Source organism: Danio aesculapii, chromosome 4 (genome assembly GCF_903798145.1).
Source record: "Danio aesculapii chromosome 4, fDanAes4.1, whole genome shotgun sequence".
NCBI classification, from domain to species: domain Eukaryota; kingdom Metazoa; phylum Chordata; class Actinopteri; order Cypriniformes; family Danionidae; genus Danio; species Danio aesculapii.
The window spans coordinates 44,076,853-44,091,326 of record NC_079438.1 but is presented as its reverse complement, the minus strand read 5'-3'; the positions used below and the strand labels follow the sequence as shown (position 1 = coordinate 44,091,326).

General features: G+C 37.3%; 1 protein-coding gene across 2 annotated transcripts in view; it reads right to left on the bottom strand.

Moving 5' to 3' along the window:
* Positions 1-14,474, bottom strand: part of plxna4 (plexin A4) — a 223,119-nt gene that overhangs the window by 53,545 nt on the left and 155,100 nt on the right. For both annotated transcript variants that reach the window (XM_056455758.1, XM_056455759.1), the window contains exon 6: positions 424-547. In XM_056455758.1, the coding sequence (XP_056311733.1) occupies positions 424-547 (124 nt within the window). The remainder of the gene's footprint in view (positions 1-423; positions 548-14,474) is intronic.

The window sequence follows — 14,474 nt, the reverse complement described above, 5'->3', positions numbered from 1 at the left end:
AAATTAATGAGAAGCCAATTTTTCTTTTTCTATCAAAGAATAACAACTAGAACTTCATTCAAATATATCTAAAATAATATCAATATAAATGGTTAGTGTCTGATCTCATTAGATATCGAGTGGACAAATGTCTGTGAAACATGTATTCCGGTCAATCGTAATGACGCGTCATCATAAACCCATCAGTGCAAAAGGCAGATCCATAAAGGCTGAACTTAAATAAGAGCATGATCACATTAATGATGGAACCAGAAGAGCAATGGTCTCCGTAACTGAATTAGTGAAAGCTAATGTCGATATGTCCAGCGTTTGGCTTTATCCTCAGAAACACTTAAAAGGGGTTTCGTAATTCTTCATTAAGGATAATTTATGGTGCGATTTACACCCAAGTAACGCAGGTGAGAATTGATAATTAGCACTCACCATGACACTGTACTGGGACACAGAGATATTGTTGGGGTGAACACTGAGTCTCACACACTGCTTTATATCCGAGGCGAAGCGGCGAGGCTCGGATGACCGCTCACACTTCTCTTTTCTTGTACACCTGGAAAACAAAGACAAAAAGAAATACGTGAGCTCCTGAGGAAGGGAGAATGACAGGCCATGAAAGGAAGACAAAGCATTTGATAGAATGCGGAGAAAATAAAAACAGCTGCACAAATGCGTCCAACCATCTCCCATCTGTGACCAGAACAGCATGAAGAAAATAGAACACAAGCTGGGTTACTAGTCCAAATCCGTGCATTATATTTCTGTTTCATATTTCAGACGAGAGAAAGAAAGAAAGAAAGAAAGAAAGAAAGAAAGAAACAAAGAAAGACCATTTGGTGACTCTATCCTGTTTCTGTTCTCTTGGCAGTGCTAAAACAACAGCGACTCTATTTGTGGAAGCAGAGCAGGCCCAAAGGCCGAGGGACAAGCCAGCTTTGTGTTCTACCCTTAATGAAGCGTATTCATCACTCCCCAGTTCTGCAGGTGGGTAGAATCAGAGCTCAGAGACCCCCGCATCAGATCCAAACACACTCCACTCTGATCCATTCACAACACTAGGTCACAGAGCCAACGAGGAGACTACCATTACACTGCAACATCTAATCCAGACACATCAGATTACAGGACCAGGGTTAAGCAGGTTTCAGACTGTTTTACACTAGTGATTTTAACTGAGTTGCAGGGTTATATATGGCTGCTAAAAAAAACATGTATCAAAACCAACACAATCTCAATTCGTAACTTTTTGATTGTGTGGTTAATTCATATGAAATCGTAGGACCTCATTCGTATAATTCAGTACGATTTGCTTATCCCCTAATGATGGTTTCTCCTTTTTAAAATTGTAAATTTTTGTACGACTGAACTCTGAATTCGTATGAATTAGCCACTAAACTCACAAAGCGTAAAATAGTTACGAGATTAACTATAATAACGACCATTAAGACAATTAGCTTGTACATCATTGTTCGTAATATGAGTATTGTGTATTGATGAAGCAAATTTGAATGTTATTTAAATAATTTACAATTTACATAATAATAAATCCTCTTAAAACATTTCTGACCACTATGATACTTTTTAAAAACATATTACCACATATAAAAACTGGGCTATTAAGTTTTTAATTTAAATCTTAAATATAAACGCTTTACCTACAGTACTTGCATTGTACAGAAGTAAAACCTTCTGCTCTAACTGGGTTTCTTTAGCCTGTCATTCCCTTCACTAATCCAGATTGGCTTTATTCAAATCTGTGAAGCAATTAACTAAAAATCGGAGTCGTTACAAGAGGGAGAGAGAAGTTTATAGTGGATGACAGTTGTGACAGCGTTTTCTTCCACTGGAGAAAAGAAGAGGAGAGAGCGAGAGAGGTAGGACAGTAAATGAATTGGAAAGTTAAGAAGCCTAACGTGGAGAACTCTGAGAACAGAATGAGAATAATCTGCTGCTGAATGAAAGAGGAAACCAAAGAGATTTAAAATGGCAACAATCATCCTCTTTCTCTGTGCTAAGCAGGTCTAAGATGCGTTTAATCAGAATGGCCTCCTTTGTAGCTCCAATCACACAGCCTGAATCCCCTTTCTGCCGCTGATTTAATAAGCATGCTGTGTATTACGTGTTCAAACACACACACACACACACACTCACACACATACACTAGGTGGAATCTATGGGTGGTGAAACACTGAACTGTTAAACAAGAAAGTGTGTGTCTTTCTCAGAGCGCGGTGGGAGAGACAAACAGTCTTATGTGTGCCTTTGGATGATTTGGCAAGATTGTGCATCCCACAGTTAGACGTACTTGTCAAAGGCCTTTAATAAAACATCACATACAGTCGCACCTAACAAGTCTCTCAAACCTCACTCTGTCCGCACCCATTATGTAAGACTACAGGAAAGAAAGTATGTCTGTTTAAACACAGACATCATCCTTGCTCACCAACAGGGGGCGTATGAGAGTTGTCTATTAATAATTTTGAGATTATAGGGGCTTTGACTTGCTGTGGATAAAACAAGCCACAGTAAGGACGAGAATATTTCTTATTTAAAAGGGTTATAAAGAAGTTGTCTGCCTATGGCCTGAGAGGACTGTAAAAACATTTATGAGCCTTCATTTATGAGCTTCAATAAAGCAGGCTCAGAGAAAAATATCAACAATATGAACAGCAATGCTTGTGTATTTTGTTCCTTTAGATAAATGAAATATTTTTAAAAAGTATGACACGACTCTATTCATTTCCATCAATCAAAAGTCTATTATAAGTTTTATTGTGGTCAAACTTTCAAGTAAAGCCTATGTATATGAATATTTTATATATAATAAATGCACACACATAATGAATATACAAATATAAATTAATACAATTAACCTTTACAGCAAATTTATGTGTGGACAACACAATGAGTATGTTTACATGGACATCAATAATACGATTTTAAAGCAATTAAGACAATACTCTGATTAAGACTCTACTATGTAAACAGAGATTTTTCATTACCTTAATTCAACTAAAGCCGTAATCGAACTAAAAAGACAACGAATTAAGTTGATTTTAGTCGCATTATTGAAGTAAACAGCTTAAACTATTACTGTCATGTAGGATTTTGGCCGCATTTTGCGACAGGATAGTTTGTACGGCTGTCTGCACCTACCGAGTCTGCACCTACCGATCACAGACACCTGCATCGCGAAATACGGAGGGTTTTTTTTCCTTACGGTGTGCGGTATTAAAATCCATTAAAACTACACTCTTCCAGCAGTTCATGCTCGCATCCAATATCTCGTTTGTCACGACGTGCATGACGTGCCCCTGAATAAAAGTGAAAGTGCCAAACTGTAGCTAAAGTCGAGAAATTAAAAACGAAAGACCCAAAATGACATGAAACTCCAGAGGAAATGTGGATAGCGTAATGACACAATGACGTTAATGGATTTATGTGCTATAATATGTAAAATGGGATCATGAAAGAAACATTCAAAAAGCAACTCATGTAAACAGGCAAATCATTCGATTACTGATGTCCATGTAAACGTTGTCAATGATTAGTCTTGTATTTGACCCATATACTGTATATTAAATAGTTGAAAGTAATTCATAATGCATAAAAGCAAGTGTCTAAGGTTTCAAATAAACCATCTAAAAATAGATCTGATCTGTATTTATTAAAATATATAAGAGAGTATGAGATAATTCAAAAATGTATTACATTTGAAATCACCAAAAACGTATTGCTGACAAACAGGTGTAACCCAGCTGTTTGAAAATATAAATAATATAAAGGCAAAATATAAAGATTTATAATGGTAAGTAATTAATATTGAGGGATTTTAATTTATCATCAAAGAATTCTTGATCTTATTTGGGTTTTTGGTTTATAAACTATTGTTACATTGAATGACACTTCAGTGGATGTCTCTGCCTCATGGCAAACATGTATGATGGTCATTTATTCCTAAAGAAAAAAACGATATTAATATAATAATATTACTAACATGAGTCATAATTCCAGTTTTCTGCTTTGTATTTCTGCCTGATGAATTCTTCGACGTGTGTACGAGTTAAATTGGTTATTAAAACTGCCTCGGTCCCCTCAGCAAATGTTTTTCCATCTGATGAACTGATCTCCTTGATAAGTCATCCTGCGCGCACCTGTCAACACGCAGGAGGTTTGTTTTTAATACCTTATCATTAGTAAAGTAAACTGCTCTATTAGAAGACTAAGGAGTAATTTGTTTTCCTCGTTATGTAAATTCTGCCCCGAACATGGAGAAATGCGGCACTTTGATGAATAATGAACAGGAAATGAAACCGCATCAAAGCGATCAGACAGACGGGGAGCACAGGAGTGGGCACATGCAAAACACTAAGGACAGCCACTGGCATCTCGCCTGCCCGCTCACTTCCTGTTCCCCTCATGACCCCCCCATTCACTCTCTTGACACACTGAACTAAAATCCATTACATCACCCGTGCCAGCAGAGGAGGAGATAAACAAACGAAAACACACACACGTCAATAAATTAATCAAAACATGCAATTAGTGCATTAATAATCCATTTTACTCTGTTTGATTGAGGAGAAAGACACTAAACCAACCAATCCCACAGACAGAAGAGAGAGAGAGAGAGAGAGAGAGAAAGAGAGAGAGAGAGAGAGAGAGAGAGAGAGAGAGAGAGGGAGAGAGAGAGAGAGAGAAAGAGAGAGACAGAATACTACAAAGTCAGCCAGAAGCAGCTAAATTAATAAGTTCTGTAAAAATAATAAATCCCTCAAGGAGTTTTATTCGACAGAGTTCCACTTGCTTTACAGTAAGAATAAGTTGAAGCTCACACTCGAAAACAGCACTAACCTCACTTTGCCAAGGCAAATTTATAATAAACATGAGGGATTACATTCCTCAAGTGTGACAGATGACAGTGACCTAGTGGAGTTTAAAATGTGTGTAACTCCCAAGGTCTGACCAGCAGCGTGAAGAACAGACTATTGTAATGGGGGAAACACTGGAGACGAACTGCACAAGTAGGTTTCATAAGAAAAAGACAGTCTAGTATTAGAAAAGCAAACATTATGTAATTGTATACCATTTTGTAAAGGCAAATAAGGAGGAAAGAATTACAAATGCTTTATTAACTCAACTTCATCCAGTTTTGTGACCTAACCTTAAGTGAGGACTATTTATGCTTTATAAATCCCTAATAAATGACATTTAAAGGCTCAGTTATATTCTAAACAGGAAAAAAGAAAATAAACGACTTTATTCATTTCTATTCATTTGAAGATGCACTAATGAAACTGTCAAGTGAAAAATAATTCTTTGCAATCTTATCTAAAATAAAATTACTGTGCAGTTTAAACATCGCTAAATAACTTTGAAATGTATCTTAATATATTGTTAAATTATTATATTGCTGATGTTTTATCCAATTTTATGTTGTATTTTGACACTAAACTTTACAGTAATTTTTTACTTTTTAGTTAAGATTGCAAAGATGTATTGTTCATTTGATACTGAGCCTTTAATTATCATTTATTAGGAATTTCTAAAAACATAGTCCTCACTTTAGATTAAGTCACAAACCTGCATGAAGTTGAGTTTATATAAGCATTTATTAACATACAAATTAACTATTAGTGTATGCCTGAATAATAATATATAAATGTTGATTTCAATAGTTTATTAATCATTTACTAACTCATTCTGAATGGTCTTAAAAAAAACCAACTACTTATACATATAAATGATTTGTAAATAATGCGATACTTAGTTTAGTCATAAAAAATAACCAGTAACAAAGTATGAAAATACAATTATTAAGCACATTTGAAATGAAGTTAATGTAGAGTTAATGCTTGACAAATAATGAATTCACTATTTGCTAATGCTTAATAGATAATTCAGTGTTTGGATATTATAAAGTGTTACCCTAAAAACAAACATATCTGAAAACATGGCACCATTTGTTACTTTATACAAAGTATTTTTTGTATTTTACACTTGAAATGACTGTAGTTTATGGATTAAAAAACAATTTAATTGTTTTCAAGCGGTCTAAATTTTTTTTTAAATAGCCGAATGCCACTCACATTCTTCAATCTTCTGGAGTCTAGCAGCATTATATAAGTGAACATATACTGTATACTGGATACTGTAAAGCCTACTGGAACAGACCTCAGATTTCATACAGTATGCATAGTATAACATGCATTTCTCAGCTTGTGATAATAGCTCCAAATATTGGATTTAAAATATTAATCATGCCAGACATTTAAGATGCCATGGTAAAGTAGCCAATGCTTCTAAAATGTTAGTATCACTGACTAATTAAAAGTAAAAAGCTGAAAGTGAGGAAGAGTACGTGAAAAGGGATAGAAAAAAATAAAGCAGTGAGTACACTGACAGTTGATTTCAAATAGGTTTTTCATTAGCATGCTGCCAACTGTGCAATACTCCAAGTAAAAGACATATTTTTTCAGAATTGAATGAGCTACAAATGGCATTTTCGTGGATTTTGTTGTTCACTGAGCATGTTGCAGTACATTCTGTGATTGCTGCCTGAGGAATTGGCCAAAATAATAGATATCTGGGGAAGGAGCGTAATCAAGATTCTACCTTTTGCAATGACCTTGAAATCGAGAACGTAGTATAAAATGTACCTCTGCAGCCTTACTAGAGAGTTTTAATAGTGGACAAAAAATCTACTGTTGCTCAGCCAATTCCACTCCAAACGTCTCACTGAACTTCCATTATGCCTAAAACAAAAAGCAAATGCACAGTGCTGAATTACCACAGAGCTACCACAGAGTCCAACTGCAAGCAGACAGACTGTTGAACTGTAGCCAGTTCATGCTCTACATATCACAGTACAGTAACATACTGAGATCACTCAATGCATATTAAAATGCACTTAAACACACATTCATCCAGATGGCTATCAAGCCTCCTGCTGGGATGGTTTCCCAATGGTTTAGAGCAAAAACAGGAAATTTTGCTGAACTATTACCCAGTGGCCAGACAGACGAACCTCCTCCCAGTTGCACATATAGGAAATAAGGTGCTTTTAAAATGCCGTGTGATACTCAGAGAGAAAGGGAGCGAGGAAGAGCATTGACAAAAGACGGAGCAGCCACACTGACAAATGGCAGGTTTAAATTTAGAGGCAGCACTGCGAGCGAGACCCTCGGAGCCCCCTGTGAGCAGAGCCAGTCGGTCAGCATCATTATGGAGAGAGCCGAGAAGAGGGATAGAAGGAAAGAGGGAGGCATGAAGCAGAGAGAAGAGACAGAGGAAGAGACTCGTGGAGAGTCATTACGCAGCCCAGTGGCTCTGACCCGATTATTCCCAGCAGAGACCTCAGGGCCAATGCCCCCCACTGGGCCACAAACCTCAGCTGAGTGGAAAATTAGTGTGGAGCACCCCGGGAACGACCCCAACACACTGACGCATACTGAGATGCACAAACACATGCCTGCACAAAAAACACCCAGGCTGCAGCAGTCACTTTCTGCCATCTCATGAACCTCTATATCACACCGGATGGGCTTTATGTTCTGCCATACAGTTTTCTTTTTATTATTTTCTGAAGAACTTGCATTAAATATTGCATTAACCATGTTCTAATGTTAACTTTGGCAATGCAATATAAAATATTTTTTTCCAATTTAATGCAAGTAAACACTTCTTTTATCCTACTTTAAACACTACTTAGTAATGTAGTAAAAGCTAAAGCCTTTCAGACCATTACTGAAAGGTTAACCTCTACTGCCTACCCAAAAATGGCCAGAAGTGGATTTGTATCCACATCTATGTCAAACGCATCTTTCAAAGTTTTCAATACTTTATCCCAACAATCAAATAATTTAGGGCATTCCCACAACATGTGGATGTGATCCACTGGTGATTGCTTGCACCTATTACATGCTTCGCTGACAGAGGGGTATATTTTAGCAAGTCTAGCATTAGTGTAGTAAACCCCATGTATAATCTTACATTGTATAGGCTCATGTCTTGCACATATAGAAGAGGTGTGTGTGAGCTAGAGAACATGCTCCCAAGTTCTCGTCCTAAGCGCCTCTGGCTTGATTTGCAGAGCCTGGATTAATTTTGTGAATCAGATTATAAATGACAGAAATGCAATGTTTTGAGTGTGGTTTAAGCTTTAACAAGTCATTCAGTAGAGATTCAGCAGGATGATTTCAGCAGGAAGATTTGGAAGGTACCTGACTTGAAAAAAAGTGTGAATTAGGTAGGTCAAATCTTTTAGAAAGGTTAATAAAGGATGAGAAATTACCACTCTTGTAGAGGTCATCAATGGTTTTTATGCTGTTATAAAACAACATTCTGAAAGCTGCATCTGTATTGGAGGGTGCAAAATAGTGTTTTAAATATTGGAGAAAGAAAAGACGACCTATGTAAACCAGTGTGTTTCCTAAATTGAGTTTATATCTTAACTGTTTGGGAGACTACTAAATTTGAACTGACCTTTGCAGGTAGAGGTAATTCAGAGGATAAAACAGAGCTCAGGCGAGTTGAGGACTGCTCTAGGTAAGCCCAACAAGGGAGTTCAGAATTTATATTGTTCCTTCAATATAAAATCTTTTGGATATTGCAAGCCCAATAATAGAAAATGTAGAAAATTTGGGAGTGCAAAACCCCTTCTATTTTTAGGGAGCTGCAAAATAGTTTTCTCAATTGGAGCTGGTCTATCCCCCATAAAAAGGAAGTGGTACATTGCCAAATCTATAAACAAGTAATGCAGTGAATTTGCAAAAAAAAAAAAGTGTTATTACACATTTGCACTGAAACTATAAATTATCATAAAACTAAAATCTAATTTGGAATAAAATAAACATTTAGTTATATCAAATATATTCCATCAAATGAACAAGTCTGTAAACAGTGCAAAGTTTGTTACATAATTCACATTATGTAACAACTCAATTAAACATGTAAAAGCCAGCTCAATATATCCGTGTAACAAAAAGATGAAAGATAAAGCATGAGACTAGTTTAACTCTATTGAACATAACAGCAAATCTGGCTAAAAGTATCAGCATGACCTCTTTCTAAACACTTTTATGCTCCTAAAATCCATCTGACTCCAAACCACGGCACAGCTGGAGAGACACACTACCAATCAAACATTGCACACATCCACACAAATACCCACAATTCATCTCAATGCCATAAAAGCGTCAAGATTTCCGTGACGCAGCAGCACTTGCCTCAAAACTCGTATGCAATTTCGGGAGCTGTCAAAAACACCTCAGACAGGCTCCTTCATCTCATCTCCCTGCTGTCCCCGTTCCTCCTGGGCCAGGGGACCCATCTCACCCTGCTAATATTAAACAGATTATCTGTCTCCGCCAACACCACGTCCCCTACAGATCTGATCAAACATTGCACATATTAACACCCGATATGTCTCCCGCGACTGCCTAACGGCTGTCAGAGGAGCGTTTACAACTTTTTCTCCCTCTCTTAACATTTAGATCGAGCAGACAGATCCTTTTTCCTTTCTGCTGCAGGGGTCTACTGAGTCTTTAACAGAAAAACACACATGACAACATGGAAGACCTTTAAGAATGACCGAAAAGACAAAGGAGGAATGGATGCGAGGACATTTAGACTCTTTTGTCTTCAAAGTTACACAAAGCATTGTAATGAGGTCACACTCAATAAGACTCCACCTAAGAAAGGAGAGAAACTTGAGAGTGTGCATGTGCTATAGATAGACAGAGTGTCTGTCCTCTATCACAAAGGGCAAACAAGCAGGTCTTCAGCCACCTGAGAGAATGAACCAACAAGTCCCTCTGTGCCCAGAGGAAAAATCAATGAGCCGCTCAAATTAGAGAGAACTATCTGATCTGGTCCCATATTTATGAAAACTTTGAGTCAGTGAAAGATAAATAAAGTTTGGAATATCATGCTATGTAGAAAATAAAGTCTGAAACACGCCTGATATTTGAAACTTGTGTAAAATTAGGCTGAGGTGAACACAGGAGTTCTGTGTGTCTTTTTGTATCCTACCTACACTGGTTCCAAGCGGCACACCTGCTGAGCAAAGTTCTTTCCATAATTCGCTGTGGTATTTATTCCTGCACCATTATAGATCATTCAAACAGTTGGAAAATCATGAAAAGGAAATGTTTCTCAAGGTAAATTTAGAAGCATATTCTGACGGCATATTTTTTTGTTTGCTATATCACACTGTGATAAAAAGTTCTGTTGTTTAAGAAACTTAAAAACGTTATTGAAAAGCTCAAATATTTTGGAGCATTTTTGTTTTGAGGTGTACTAAACCCAGCATGTGATGAACAGGTTTGGAAAGTAACCAACCAAAAGTATGGCATTATAGTGTTCAATTTACCCCCAAGTAGTTTTTCCAAAGAGTGATTTGGTTAGAACGGCTCATTTCAATCAGAGGATTCAAATAGAAATTGTAGCAAATGTAATTATTTAAATGTATATTTTAACATTAATAATAAATAGTCTTTCTTAAATTTCAGTTGATGGGAAAGCTGAATTTTGTTATGCACTCAAAAAAATAGCTCATTGGATGAGCTTGAGGGCAGGATTTCCATCCAATAAATTAGTTTAACACTAACTAAAAAAAGTACACAATTAAATGCAATTGAGTTGCTCCAACATGATTTTATCAAATAAAAGTCTCTTAGTTTTACTTGAAGTTATCCTAAATGAACTAAAAGAGCCATTGTAAGCATATTTCATGAGTTACATATACAGTTGATTGAGGCTGATCTCTGAACTAATTTTAGGACCGTTATTGCTCACTGAAAAAAGCAGCAAACTGCATTTTTGCCAAATTAGCTGCCAACACCCTAAACAAGGTGCTTCTGCGAGGTGGTAATCTCAAAACTCAAAGCATTACATGAAACTCTTCTAAATCCTCAAACTAAAGTGAAGAAGTCTTTCTATTAACTTTGAACACCTAAGATTACTTTTACTGTCAACATTTCCCTCTCTTAATGCAATCCTACGCAAAGCATGCTGGGAACTACAAATCCCCCAACCAATTCCTTCATGTTGTCCCAACACAAAATGCTTAAGTTAACTTAATGGTTTACAACTTTAAGTGGACAGAGCAAAAAGAAACATTGGCTAAAGAAATGCCAAGAATTGTGTTGTTTCAGCTCATTTTAAACAGGTAGTTTGAATAAGCAGCACTAACTATTTTTTAAAAGAAGAGGAATGAAGCAATGGTTAATTAATGAATCTAATATGTGTTTTCTTTTTAATAACAAAGCCAAAAAGTTTTGCCCCCCCAACAATGTTATATTATTACATAGATTTTACATTAACTTGTTTATATATTGTATTGTATATTATTAAATCAACAGAAATTCAGAAAGTTTGTGTCGACTTGAACAACACAAATGATGTGAACTTCAGAATATCTTTTCGTTTTCAAGAGAGCACGTTTATGCCTTTCGAAGCTACATGACTGTGAATACATAATGACAGCATTTTCTTTTATGCTTGAGCTGTTCCTTAAACTTCCTCCACATCTCCTTCCTGTCTTTTCAATCAAGGGCGGCACGCTCACTCTCTTCCTCTCTCAGGTGTGTCTGTCTCCATGTCAAGTTCACGCTCCGTCACACCAGGACAGGCCACCCCTCTCTCTTTCTGTGGTGACAGCATGGTGACAGTGAGGGATAGGTTGAGTCGTGTAGGACTGCCTGCTCTCTGAGAGATCTCTGCTCGCTGACAGTCCTGCGTCTGGCTGGAGTTCTGTCCTGATGCTTCCGTCACTTTTGGAGCATGTTTCTTTCTCTCTGCCTGCCGCAAACTAAACTCCTCCTTCCAGGCTCTTCAGGAGCTCAGAGCCAGGGGCGACAGAGCTGGTTTGGCACCCTGGGGAGATGCTGCTCTCCGCTGGGCACGGAGGGGGTTGTGCGTGTTTTGGGTCCAAAAGAACCTAGGACTTTCAAATCTTTCAAGAAAAGCAGAGGTGGAATGCACTAAGAATAAACGGTGCCTGCTGATAGCACTGCTTCTGTGCATGAGCTGTCTAAGGCACTTGAGGAATACCACATACATAAGTGCTGTAATTACAGAGTATTGTCAGAGTTGGTGTCAGTTCCACAACAACTTTCTGAGGTGATATGTATTTATATGTATATTCGGCAGATGCTTTTATTCAAAGTGTACACCATGTTAAAGGCGTACATTTTTATCAGTAAAAGAATTATCAGAACCAATGATGATGGTGTTGTCACATTCAAGAATAATCTTTTATGTCAACATTTGACCTTCTATTACAAAGACATTGTATTATTATATGTGATACTTTTAAACCTTTCTATTATCTATTCAGTGTACCAGTAAATCTTTTGTATTTTCATTCATTCATTTTCTTTCAGCATTATTTCAAAGGTCACTACAGAACACCCACACCCACACCCACACCCACACACACACACACACACACACACACACACACTTAAACCTATACCCAACATAGCCTCATTCTGAAAACGCAGCCCTGTAAACATTTCTGGAGATTGCGAATTATGTAGCCAGAAGTATGTATGGCTGCATTTCGTATGACATTTCTTTTTGCGCTTACCAGCTGACTGCTTACCACCGTATGGATGGCTTTCCAGCTGTTACCAGTTTGTACTGTTATCTTGCCATGTACGTAGGCAGACTCGAGATGCAGAGAGGATTTGACCAAGATGACAGTGTTCTAGTCTGGTGAAGAATGGTTCCAGAAAGCAGTTAAGACAAAAACAAAATCCAAAAAACAAAATAAACAAGTAAATAATAAGGTGAGAATGTGGTAAGATTTGATAACGTGGTAAAAATCAGGCTAGGGTTTTTCTTTTTTCTGGATTGCTTTTGAAAACTGTCAGTTGGGTTTAGGGAAGGAGGAAGGTGGGTTAGTCAATCGGTCAGTAAGTCAATCAGTTGACAGCGGCCTCCGGTGGATTCACGAAAACAAAAACTGCAAAAAACGTAGCTTCTGGGATGTATTTGGCACTCTCCAGAAATGTATATAGAGGCACATTTTCAGAATGAGCCTAGGTTGCGTATACTGCATGTCTTTGGACTGTGGGGGAAACCGGAGCACTTGGAGGAAACCCAGGCTAACACAGGGAGAACATGCAAACTTCACACAGAAATGCCAACTGGTCCAGCCGGGACTTGAACATGCAACCTTCTTGCTGTGAGGACTTTGCTAACCACTGAGCCACTGCAAGTATTTTGTATTCTACATTTTTACTTAATCTGCCCTTTGAACAGTACTGCTGTCTAAAGTGCAGAAACTACATATTTGGTCAAAAATTAGGCCTAAAAAGAGCTGTTCTGTTATGAGACAAAATCTCTTTGTTCAATGTTTTCCCGTTACTCTTGTAATTTGTGAGATGTAACAATATTGACAGTGTAAAAAAAATCTAAATGTAATTTTAGTGAATTAAACCAATGAAATGTTTCATCAGAGCATACCCGGAATTTTCACACAGCAACAAAACAAAAATCTAGATAAATATCTATACTACACCACACAGCGGTGAGATCTTTCTGCAAGATGACATTTGTAGAGTTTGAGCATCACACAGGAGTCAAACAATTTTACTGCACCATCATTTCCTGCGACAGACTTCGGTACAGACAATAAAACAGTCCTCTGAAACACAATGATAGCTTCTTCTCTCATCTCACATTAGAACAGAACGATGGGAGGACCCCGTCGAGAGAGGCTTTTCTAGTGGCATAAAGCTTTAGCATTCAACAAACACACACACACAGTACAGTGGATCAAAGAGCACTGCTTTAAAACATCTCCCAGTGCAGCCATTCAAACACAAGTTTTGGACGAAAAGGTAAAGCTTTTAAACTGGATCTGTTGAAGGACAATGGTATATGAGCTTGGAATTTATTAATGCTAATCATGAAGCAAGAATAATTTTGGAAACAAAATTACACTAAAACCGGCGCTATACATTTGCATAAGCTTTCATATAAAGTAACATAAAAATCAAAAAATAAATAAAACACTAGTCACTTAGCTATGTACCTGAATAACCACGTGGATATTAAAGTTTAAAACAATGATCTCATCTCTCATAAAGCCTCAGTTGCAGTCTGTCAAGGATACTGTTGGTATAGAGACATATTGATATTCTTGATTTGCACCAAAATAATATCCATCTCATACCCATCCTAATAAAGATACATAAAGATATTATAATGGAGTGGGAATCTGCATCTCTGTCAATCTGCTCCAATCTCTGCCTGTCAGCCTTGTTCTGAAAAAGACAGAAATCTGACAGCCTTATTTTCTCGGTCTTAATTATGATTTACAGCCTATCTGTCTTCACGCCATTCCAAACCATCACAATTGCTGCTCATTTACATCCTGTGCAAAATGACTGCCTGCAAAACATTCTGGCAATGTTTCCAGGACATTTGTAAAGCAGTCATGGGAGTTATTCATTGTAGCCCTCGGGAAC